The 12,100-nt window shown below is 44.3% G+C and overlaps 2 protein-coding genes across 2 annotated transcripts; both read right to left on the bottom strand.

The window, feature by feature from the left end:
* Nucleotides 1-2,765: 2,765 nt before the first annotated feature.
* Nucleotides 2,766-4,642, bottom strand: LOC311235771 (tripartite motif-containing protein 16-like). The gene has a single exon (XM_084323257.1). It carries the CDS (start codon nucleotides 4,610-4,612, stop codon nucleotides 2,924-2,926), a length of 1,689 nt encoding a protein of 562 aa, XP_084179383.1. The 5' UTR covers nucleotides 4,613-4,642; the 3' UTR covers nucleotides 2,766-2,923.
* A 4,818-nt stretch (nucleotides 4,643-9,460) lies between these two features.
* On the bottom strand, nucleotides 9,461-12,034 carry LOC311235777 (tripartite motif-containing protein 16-like). Its single transcript, XM_084323265.1, has one exon. The coding sequence runs from the start codon at nucleotides 12,009-12,011 to the stop codon at nucleotides 10,380-10,382; it is 1,632 nt and encodes a 543-aa protein (XP_084179391.1). The 5' UTR covers nucleotides 12,012-12,034; the 3' UTR covers nucleotides 9,461-10,379.
* Between the last annotated feature and the right edge of the window lie 66 nt (nucleotides 12,035-12,100).

Here is a 12,100-nt window from a genome sequence, read left to right as displayed (position 1 = left end):
ATCTTTATACAGAAAGTTCCTACTGACCCTATACTGTTTAAATCAGATGCATCTTTATACAGAAAGTTCCTACTGACCATATACTGTTTAAATCAGATGCATCTTTATACAGAAAGTTCCTACTGACCCTATACTGTTTAAATCAGATGTATCTTTATACGGAAAGTTCCTACTGACCCTATACTGTTTAAATCAGATGTATATTATTATACAGTTCCTACTGACCCTATACTGTTTAAATCAGATGTATCTTTATACGGAAAGTTCCTACTGACCCTATACTGTTTAAATCAGATGTATCTTTATACAGAAAGTTCCTACTGACCCTATACTGTTTAAATCAGATGCATCTTTATACGGAAAGTTCCTACTGACCCTATACTGTTTAAATCAGATGCATCTTTATACAGAAAGTTCCTACTGACCCTATACTGTTTAAATCAGATGCATCTTTATACAGAAAGTTCTTACTGACCCTATACTGTTTAAATCAGATGTATATTATTATACAGTTCCTACTGACCCTATACTGTTTAAATCAGATGTATCTTTATACAGAAAGTTCCTACTGACCTACAGTATACTGTTTAAATCAGATGCATCTTTATACAGAAAGTTCCTACTGACCCTATACTGTTTAAATCAGATGTATCTTTATACAGAAAGTTCCTACTGACCTATACTGTTTAAATCAGATGCATCTTTATACAGAAAGTTCCTACTGACCCTATACTGTTTAAATCAGATGCATCTTTATACAGAAAGTTCCTACTGACCATATACTGTTTAAATCAGATGCATCTTTATACAGAAAGTTCCTACTGACCCTATACTGTTTAAATCAGATGTATCTTTATACGGAAAGTTCCTACTGACCCTATACTGTTTAAATCAGATGTATATTATTATACAGTTCCTACTGACCCTATACTGTTTAAATCAGATGTATCTTTATACGGAAAGTTCCTACTGACCCTATACTGTTTAAATCAGATGTATCTTTATACAGAAAGTTCCTACTGACCTACAGTATACTGTTTAAATCAGATGTATTCTTTATACAGAAAGTTCCTACTGACCCTATACTGTTTAAATCAGATGCATCTTTATACAGAAAGTTCCTACTGACCCTATACTGTTTAAATCAGATGCATCTTTATACAGAAAGTTCCTACTGACCCTATACTGTTTAAATCAGATGCATCTTTATACAGAAAGTTCCTACTGACCCTATACTGTTTAAATCAGATGCATCTTTATACAGAAAGTTCCTACTGACCCTATACTGTTTAAATCAGATGCATCTTTATACAGAAAGTTCCTACTGACCCTATACTGTTTAAATCAGATGCCTGAAAAAATAAACATTTAAAAAAGTGGCCGCTATGTCTATCCCATGTACTCTATTATTGATTTAGGGGAGGGGGCGGGGCCCCATGGTCCGACCTGCGGGGGAGCCCCGATATATTGTGCAACGCCACTGCCTGTATGCTTCTGGCCCTTCTCTCCATTCCCGGCCTCCACTCTTCAAGACAGTCTCACTTCCATCGACCAGTCCTTTCATGACCTCCACCTTCGGCTTAACATTAAAAAGACCAAATGCATCTTATTCGATCGCAAAAAGAAAACCCACAGCCCCCCCAAGATCCTTTGCGCTGACGACACCGAACTAGAGTTTGTCAAGTCCTACAAATATCTAGGGCTTTGGCTGGACTCTTCCCTTTCTTTCTCCGTTCACATTAAAACGGACGGCTTATGGTAAAACATGTTTGATTTTTTTCTGCTGTGTTTTGACGGGTAGTTAGGTTAACCTTGAAAATGTCATCTTTTCACTTTTTATATTTTACAAAATATTGGTGTTCCTTGCTGAGTTATTGTTTCAAATTTGAAAAGGCATTGTTGTCGGACAAGATGCCAAACTGAATGAGAAAATGTTCCATAACTTCCTGATGGCTGGTATGCTAATTATGCAATCCTTGGCAAGGATTCTTTGTAGCTGACAGATTGTCTTGTCAAACCTGTCTTGCAGACACTACCCTACTAAGCTCTAAATACCTTTCAACCATCTCTGGAGAGCAGAATTTCTTCCTGGAGTTCCCCTTTTGTACACGTGTCATCCATTAAAACTCACTCTAATGTTCATTTAATTCTAAGATTTTATTCATCAGCAAGTTCAATACTTTGTGTAAGTAAGTACTTAGGGGCGACAGTGGCTCAGGAGGTAGAGCAGTCTTCTGGCAATCCGGAGGTTCCCGGTTCGATTCCCGTTCCTCCTGGGCAGCGTGTCGATGTGTCCTTGAGCAAGACACTTAACCCCTAATTGCTCCCGATGAGCAGGTTGGCACCTTGCATGGTTGTGAATGGGTAATATGTAAGTAACAAATTGTAAAGCGCTTTGGATAAAAGCGCTATATAAAAAAGCAGCCATTTACCATTTACTATGTTATAACGTTGCAACTTGTACCTTTTTAAGAACCATATCGCACTGTAGGCAAAACTAAAAAAAGTCAGGGAATTGAACCCCCAGCCCTAGCTGTGTTAATGCCATCTTCCCATTGAACTAAAAAGGGAATGGAACCCCTAACCCTGGTATGTTTAGTGCCTTGCTCTACCGATTGAGCTACAATGTCCATGGAACCCCCAAACCCTTGCCGCATTAGTAAGTATGATCAGATTAATGAAATTATCAATTTTATATTACTATAAAATGCCATAATGGATATAAAACACCACAATAAGACAAGACAGGGTACGGTAAGATAAAATAAGATAAGATAAGATACACCTTTATTAATCCCCTTGGGGTAATTCAGCAGCATGGGGGAAGGAGAAGAGAAATGACAATGAATATAGGTAATAAAAGAAAAATACAATATAAAATATGAATAAAAGTGGGTAGAGGAGCTGTGAATGTCACTGATCTCTACTTCAGCTCACAGAACTCAGCCTCCCCAGAGATTAATACGTATATACGTAATAACGTAAATCCATATACCCCAAGTCCAGGATAGAGAGGCTGAGTGAATGTGGTGTTGACTCTGTGCAGGAGGGTCATGGTGTCAGAGACGCTGTAGAAGGACAGAGTACCTGCCCTGTGATCCAGGTACACTCCTATTCTGGAGGACCGGGGGCCCGGTACTGTTATGCTCTCGTTATTGTGTCTGAAGAAGTAACCACTTTGTGTGCACAATAAAGCCCAGGATTTAGAATTTAATCCAAATCCACAGTCCTCCTCAGTGCCTCTTCTACTAATGTCTTTGTAGGAGGCTGCTACAGAAACCGCTCCACTCCACTCCACCTCCCAGTAACAGCGTCCAGTCAGACCTTCTCTACCCAGAACCTGATAACACCATCCACTAAATCTTTCTGGGTGATCAGGATATGACTGCTCTTGCTGCATCCGTGTTGCTTTTCTGTTCCCCTCAGACAAAGACAGGTGTGTGTTTGTTGTGTTTGGGTCCAGTGTGATCTGAGAGGAATATTGTAAGAAGTCAGCTCTGGTCTTGGGCAGTAAAACATTAACTGCATTCACTGTTGTTGAGATTCTGGGCCACTGCTCTTTCAGAACATCCTCTAGTTTGTCTCTCAGCTCAGACACGACCTCAGTCACATCTGCAAAGTACAGGAGAGGAAGGACACTGATGCTGGGTAAGTCTGTAGACTCACTGGGACTGGAGAGGGGGGGGTAACTCTGTAGAAAGTGGATGTGGTCCTCTGTGTGTGAGAGCTGCTCCAGCTCAGTGGCTCTCCTCCTCAGGTCCGCTATCTCCTGCTCCAGTCTCTTCTGCACTTCTTCAGCCTGAGTCACTGTGGTCCTCTGTCGGGCTCTGATGACCTTCTCCAGCTCAGAGCGCCTCGTCTCCAAGGAGCGCATCAGCTCGGTAAACATTCTCCCACTGTCCTCCACTGCTTTATCAGCAGAGCGATTGAGAGAATCAACAGCCTGTTGGGCCTCTTTGAGTCGCTTCTTTCTCTCCTGGACTCTCCGGTGGACTTTCTGCTGACTCATGCCAAGCTCTTTCTGTCTCTCCGTCCTTTCTGCTGCAGCTGAGACTGTATCATGGCCTTTATGTTCATCCATGGAACACAAATAACAGATGCACTGCTGATCAGTACGACAGAACATCTTCATAGCTTCATCATGACGAGAGCAGGTGTTCTCCTGAAGCCGTGTGGAGGCTTTGACCAGCTTGTGTTTCTTAAAGGTATCAGATTGATGGTGAGGCTGGAGGTGAGTTTCACAGTAAGAAGCCCGACATACCAGGCAGGACTTGAGGGCTTTCTGCTTTCTCCCAGTGCAGACATCACAGGCCACGTCTCCAGGTCCAGCATAACAGTGATCAGGAGGAGCAGCTTGGAGTCCTGTCTTCATTAGGTGTTCTATCACTTCAGCCAGCATGTTGTTTTTCATCAGAACAGGCCTCGGAGTAATAGTCTTCCTGCACTGGGGACATGTGTAGATCCCCCTCTGATCATCGTGATCCCAGCAGTCTGTAATACAGCCCATACAGTAGCTGTGTCCACAGGGAATAGTTACCGGATCCTTCAGTACATCCAGACAGAGAGAACAGCAGAACTGGTCCTGGTACAGATCAACTCCTTGCTGCGCCATTTTATTCTACAAAGACAACGACACTCTAAGTTTTGTTTTCTCAGGAAGAGTGATCGTGTGAGAGGGAGGTTCTTCCTGGTTATATAGTGAACTCTGATCATGTGGGTGGGAGGCGCTCTCTCTCTCTCTCTCTCTCTCTCTCTCTCTCTCTCTCTCTCTCTCTCTCTCTCTCTCTCTCTCTCTCTCTCTCTCTCTCTCTCTCTCTCTCTCTCTCTCTCACTCACTCTCACTCTCACTCTCTCCTCTTCTCTCTCTCTCTCTCTCTCTCTCTCTCTCCTCCCTCTCTCTCTCTCTCTCTCTCACTCTCTCCTCTCCTCTCTCTCTCTCTCTCTCTCCTCTCTCTCTCCTCTCTCTCTCCTCTCTCTCTCTCTCTCTCTCTCTCTCTCTCTCTCTCTCTCTCTCTCTCTCTCTCTCTCTCTCTCTCTCTCTCTCTCTCTCTCTCTCTCTCTCCTCTCTCTCTCTCTCTCTCTCCTCGGAGGTGGTAATCTGACTCTGACGTGTACTTCGGCGCACACCTCACGTATCGGAATGTAACTCGAGAACCGCTGAACGGATTTTGTCGCCTGAAACGGCAATCGACAGGCAACAAACAGGGCTTTAATTATATATATATATATATATATATATATATATATATATATATATATATATATATATATAGTATTAAAATAAATGCACACCTGAGCCGCTAGATTTATTACCCTAAGTCAGTGGTATGCCTTGTTGGAGGTCTGCACTCTAACTAATGCGTTCTGGTAGTTATTATTCTGTCTTATTAAAACTGCCGTCCCGTGTATGAAAACTCACAGACTTCCAGCACAGAGGTCCAGAGGTCGCGTGCATTCATGCAAATGACGAAGGTAGTGCTGCAGAATAGTCCCAGCTGCAGCGTTGTAGGCCGTCTAGAACGGTAGCCACACAATAGCTTCTCAATTGTTATTCGAATACCCCTGATCTAGGGTAATATCAAGGCCCCTACCCCTTATCCTAGGGGTAATATCAAGGCCCTACCCCTGATCTAGGGTCATATCAAGGCCCTACCCCTGATCTGGGGTAATATCAAGGCCCTACCCCTGATCTAGGGTTAATATCAAGGCCCTTCCCCTGATCTAGGGTAATATCAAGGCCTATACCTGATCAAAACATGTTGACAGTCTTCTTTGCAGTCCAGTGTTGTAGAGTATCCGATTATTGTACTTGCTTGGAATATATTTTGAAATATATGAGTAAGCAAACATTCTGTCTTTCATTGTGCATGCGTCCATGCGTGGAGTGTTTTATTCTACTCTCTACCCATTGATTGAGGAGACACTTATTTTCTTAAATGCATTATTGCCAAGGACTGCATTCTTGCAATGTCTTCCATATTGCATACCGTCAATGATATACTGTAAAACAGACGGCTTATAGTAAAACATGTTTGTCTTTTTTTTTAGACGTTTTCTTGACGGGTAGTTAAAGGAACACGCCAACATTTTGGGAAATTACCTTATCGTCTTCTCCAGAGAGAGAGACAAGAAGATGGATACCAGTTTCCTCTCCGTGCGTTCAGTAGACAGCTAGGCATTGTCCAACTAACACCTCTCCCGAAGGCTAACCGGACCTGTCCGCTTCCATTCATTGTGCTAAGCTAGGCTAACATGCAGCCAGATAGCTTTCTACTGAACGCACAGAGAGGAGACTGGTCTCTATCTTCTTGTCTCTCTCTGGAGAAGAGACGGCAAGCTAATTTCCCCAAATGTTGGCGTGTTCCTTTAAGTTACCTGGAAAAATGAATACTTTTCACTTTTTTTATATTTTACAAAATATTGGTGTAGCTTGCTGATAGAAGTTATTGTTTTTAATTTTGAAAAGTCATTGTTGTCAGACAAGATGCCAAACTGAATGACAAGAATCTGTTCCAATGGCAAGGATTCTTTGTAGCTGACAGATTGTCTTGTCAAACCTGTCTTGCTGATACTCCTCTACTAACGTGTAAATACCTTTTCACCCATCTCTGGAATTCAGTATTTCTTCCTTGAGTTCCACTTTTTGTACACGTGTCATCCATTACAACTCACTTTAATGTTAATTTCATTCTACAAGTACATTGAAGATTTGATTAATCAGCCAGTTCAATACTTTGTGTGAGTAAGTGCTATGGTATAACTTTGCAACGTATAGCGCTGTAGTCGAGTGGAGAACTCAAAAAGTCAGGGAATTGAACCCCCAGCCCTTGCTGTGTTAATGCCATCTTCTACCCATTGAGCTAAAAAGGGAATGGAACCTCTAACCCTGGTATTGTTAGTGCCTTGCTCTACCGATTGAGCTAAAAAGGGAATGGAACCCCCAACCCTTGCCGTATTAGTAAGTATGATCAGATTAATGAAATTATAAATTGTATATGTCTATAAAATGCCATATGGATAAAGAAAACACCAAGGTAAGATAAGATACACCTTTATTAATCCCCTTGGGGTAATTCAGCAGCATGGGGGAAGGAGAAGAGGAATGACAATGCATATAGGTAATAAAAGAAAAATACAATATAAAATATGAATAAAAGTGAAAAGAAAAAAGGTGCAAGTGAGGGTTTGTATCATAGTCATGATGACACACACGGCACCAGAGTCTGTGCAGAGGGTTTAGTGGTTAAGAGTCAGACAGTTCTAACGGGTCTCAAGTTCTGCCACCGTTAGTTCTCCAGCTGCCGGCAGCAGTCCATTTCACCGGCTGTGGATGCCCAGGTGTCTGAGGGCCTCTGGCATGAAGGACTGTCCCAGGATGTGTGTGGAGAGTCGGGGGGGGGAGGGATGACTCTATGGCTGAATGTTCTCCTCATCTTGGCCAGCTCCTCATAGAAGGCGTGGGAGGCGTTCTGCAGAACAGCACCCAGCCTCCTTCTCATCCTCCTCCTCTCTGCCACCACCTCTAGTGTGACCAGTTCAACTCCCACTACGGAGCTTGTTCAGTTTGTTGCCGTCTCTTGTGTTACTGTTAATGGCCATCCAAGTAATGCACACAAGGGGACCTTTGTCCAGGAAGAGATACTGAGTTCCAGTGGTGGGTGAAAGGTATTTAGAGTCTATAGAGTAGTATCACCAAGACAGGTAGCCTCTTTCGTGATCCCCTTCTGATCACCGTGATCCCAGCAGTCTGTAATACAGCCCATACAGTAGCTGTGTCCACAGGGAATAGTTACCGGATCCTTCAGTAGATCCAGACAGATGGAACAGCAGAACTGGTCCCGGTCTAGATCAACTCCTTGCCACGCCATTTTATTCTACAAAGACAAGGAAGAGTGAACTCTGATCATGTGGGTGGGAGGTGCTTCCTGGTTATATAGTGAACTCTGATCGTGTGGGTGCTTCCTGGTTATAGAGTGAACTCTGATCGTGTGGGTGCTTCCTGGTTATAGAGTGAACTCTGATCGTGTGGGTGCTTCCTGGTTATAGAGTGAACTCTGATCGTGTGGGTGCTTCCTGGTTATAGAGTGAACTCTGATCGTGTGGGTGCTTCCTGGTTATAGAGTGAACTCTGATCGTGTGGGTGCTTCCTGGTTATAGAGTGAACTCTGATCGTGTGGGTGCTTCCTGGTTATAGAGTGAACTCTGATCGTGTGGGTGCTTCCTGGTTATAGAGTGAACTCTGATCGTGTGGGTGCTTCCTGGTTATAGAGTGAACTCTGATCGTGTGGGTGCTTCCTGGTTATAGAGTGAACTCTGATCGTGTGTTTGGTGGGAGGTGCTTCCTGGTAATAGAGTGAACTCTGATCATGTGTTTGGTGGGAGGTGCTTCCTGGTAATAGAGTGAACTCTGATCATGTGTTTGGTGGGAGGTGCTTCCTGGTAATAGAGTGAACTCTGATCATGTGTTTGGTGGGAGGTGCTTCCTGGTAATAGAGTGAACTCTGATCACGCTGTTTGGTGGGAGGTGCTTCCTGGTAATAGAGTGAACTCTGATCATGTGTTTGGTGGGAGGTGCTTCCTGGTAATAGAGTGAACTCTGATCACGCTGTTTGGTGGGAGGTGCTTCCTGGTAATAGAGTGAACTCTGATCGTGTGTTTGGTGGGAGGTGCTTCCTGGTAATAGAGTGAACTCTGATCATGTGTTTGGTGGGAGGTGCTTCCTGGTAATAGAGTGAACTCTGATCACGCTGTTTGGTGAGAGGTGCTTCCTGGTAATAGAGTGAACTCTGATCACGCTGTTTGGTGGGAGGTGCTTCCTGGTTATAGAGTGAACTCTGATCATGTGTTTGGTGGGAGGTGCTTCCTGGTAATAGAGTGAACTCTGATCATGTGTTTGGTGGGAGGTGCTTCCTGGTTATAGAGTGAACTCTGATCATGTGTTTGGTGGGAGGTGCTTCCTGGTTATAGAGTGAACTCTGATCATGTGTTTGGTGGGAGGTGCTTCCTGGTTATAGAGTGAACTCTGATCACGCTGTTTGGTGGGAGGTGCTTCCTGGTAATAGTTATCCAGGGGAGGAGTCGCTTTAAAGAGACAGTGTCTAGTTTACTGTGATTCATAGATGGAAGATGTTTTTTTTTACATAGTTCAGGACTTTCTCTCATCATCAACTAGGTCTAATGTATTTACTTTGTCAAGGAAAACCCACTAAAACTCATAAGCACAAAGAGAGACGTAAACATACTCAATAAAACACCGGCTGTGGATGCCCAGGTGTCTGGGGGCCTCTGGCATGAAGGACTGTCCCAGGATGTGTGTGGAGAGTCGGGGGGGGGGGGGGGGGGAGGGATGACCCTATGGCTGAATGTTCTCCTCATCTTGGCCAGCTCCTCATAGAAGGCGTGGGAGGCGTTCTGCAGAACAGCACCCAGCCTCCTTCTCATCCTCCTCCTCTCTGCCACCACCTCTAGTGTGACCAGTTCAACTCCCACTACGGAGCTTGTTCAGTTTGTTGCCGTCTCTTGTGTTACTGTTAATGGCCATCCAAGTAACGCACACAAGGGGACCTTTGTCCAGGAAGAGATACTGAGTTCCAGTGGTGGGTGAAAGGTATTCAGAGTCTGTAGAGTAGTATCACCAAGACAGGTTTTCTGACAGGCAGCTACAAGGAATCCTTGCCAAGTTTTGTTTAATCAGCACACCAGCTATCAGGAAGCTATGGAGACGTTAATAACAAATGAGTTAATAATAAAAACATCCAGAAGAAAATAAATAAAGAGAAATAAAACGGGCAGATGTCTTAAGCCTGTGTGACCTTTCTCTTATGTGGTCCATAAACAAACTCCAGATGTTCTCAAACTTGTCCGACGAGCGCTGAGCTGTGGGTCTCGGAGAGATGCTCGCACCCTGCAGACTTCAGCAGTGATTTATGACGAGTTTCATATTTTTCCTTAATTCCTCCATAATCGCAGCTGAATTGAGGGAGGATATCTAGAATTAAACCACCATTGGTTTGGAATTGTAACTCATTTTATTTGAACATTATTGAATTTCAATGGTAATCACAAATGTCCACAAAATACAAAAGAACGGTTTCATATTGTTGTCCAACCTACCCTGAGTATGAAAATAAAGAGTTTGACTTTCCCACATGCAAAGGGACAGAGGTATTGAAGATAGGATTCAAATATGTAAATATGCAAATATCCAATCAAACAAACTTTACCCCGGTGGGCTAGAAACTGTGTCCCTCAGAACAAAGACAGAGTGACTGAGTGAATGTAACTCCTAATTACCTCATCTTTCACAACTCGGCATCTTCAAGATCAATTTACAGTAAACCCCAAACCCTGGGTAGAGGAGCTGTGAATGTCACTGATCTCTACTTCAGAACACAGAACTCAGCCTCCCCAGAGTTATATATCCCAAGTCCAGGATAGAGAGGCTGAGTGAATGTGGTGTTGACTCTGTGCAGGAGGGTCATGGTGTCAGAGACGCTGTAGAAGCACAGAGTACCTGCCCTGTGATCCAGGTACACTCCTATTCTGGAGGACAGGGGGCCCGGTACTATTATGCTCTTGTTATTGTGTCTGAAGCGGTAATCACTTTGTCTGCACAATAAAGCCCAGGATTTAGAATTGTATCCAAATCCACAGTCCTCCCCGGTGCCTGTTCTTCTAATGTCTTTGTAGGAGGCTGCTACACAAACCCCTACACTACACTCCACCTCCCAGTAACAGCGTCCAGTCAGACCTTCTCTACCCAGAACCTGCCACCATACAATAAATCTTTCTGGGTGATCAGGATATGACTGCTTTAGCTGCATCAGTGTTGCTTTTCTGTTCCCCTCAGACAAAGACAGGTGTGTGTGTGTTGTGTTTGGGTCCAGTGTGATCTGAGAGGAATATTGTAAGAAGTCAGCTCTGGTCTTGGGCTCTGGTGGCAGTAAAACATTAACTGCATTCACTGTTGTTGAGATTCTGGGCCACTGCTCTTTCAGAACGTCCTGTAGTTTGTCTCTCAGCTTAGACACGACCTCGGTCACATCTGCAAAGTACAGGAGAGGAAGGACACTGATGCTGGGTGAGTCTGTAGACTCACTGGGACTGGAGAGGGGGGGGTAACTCTGTAGAAAGTGGATGTGGTCCTCTGTGTGTGAGAGCTGCTCCAGCTCAGTGGCTCTCCTCCTCAGGTCCGCTATCTCCTGCTCCAGTCTCTTCTGCAGTTCTTCAGCCTGAGTCACTGTGGTCCTCTGTCGGGCTCTGATGACCTTCTCCAGCTCAGAGCGCCTCGTCTCCAAGGAGCGTATCAGCTCAGTAAACATTCTCCCACTGTCCTCCACTGCTTTATCAGCAGAGCGATTGAGAGAATCAACATCCTGTTGGGCCTCTTTGAGTCGCTTCTCTCTCTCCTGGACTCTCCGGTGGACTTTCTGCTGACTCATGCCAAGCTCTTTCTGTCTCTCCGTCCTTTCTGCTGCAGCTGAGACTGAATCGTGGCCTTTATGTTCATCCATGGAACACAAATAACAGATGCACTGCTGATCAGTACGACAGAACATCTTCATAGCTTCATCATGACGAGAGCAGGTGTTCTCCTGAAGCCGTGTGGAGGCTTTGACCAGCTTGTGTTTCTTAAAGGTATCAGATTGATGGTGAGGCTGGAGGTGAGTTTCACAGTAAGAAGCCCGACATACCAGGCAGGACTTGAGGGCTTTCTGCTTTCTCCCAGTGCAGACATCACAGGCCACGTCTCCAGGTCCAGCATAACAGTGATCAGGAGGAGCAGCTTGGAGTCCTGTCTTCATTAGGTGTTCTATCACTTCAGCCAGCATGTTCTTCCTGCACTGGGGACATGTGTAGATCCCCCTCTGATCATCGTGATCCCAGCAGTCTGTAATACAGCCCATACAGTAGCTGTGTCCACAGGGAATAGTTACCGGATCCTTCAGTACATCCAGACAGAGAGAACAGCAGAACTGGTCCCGGTACAGATCAACTCCTTGCTGCGCCATTTTATTCTACAAAGACAACGACACTCTAAGTTTTGTTTTCTCAGGAAGAGTGATCGTGTGAGAGGGAGGTTCTTCCTGGTTATATAGTG

Source organism: Notolepis coatsorum (genome assembly GCF_963971535.1).
Source record: "Notolepis coatsorum genome assembly, chromosome: 10".
Lineage (NCBI taxonomy): Eukaryota > Metazoa > Chordata > Actinopteri > Aulopiformes > Paralepididae > Notolepis > Notolepis coatsorum.
The sequence above is the reverse complement of the archived record's forward strand: the minus strand, read 5'-3'. Positions and strand labels throughout refer to the sequence as shown.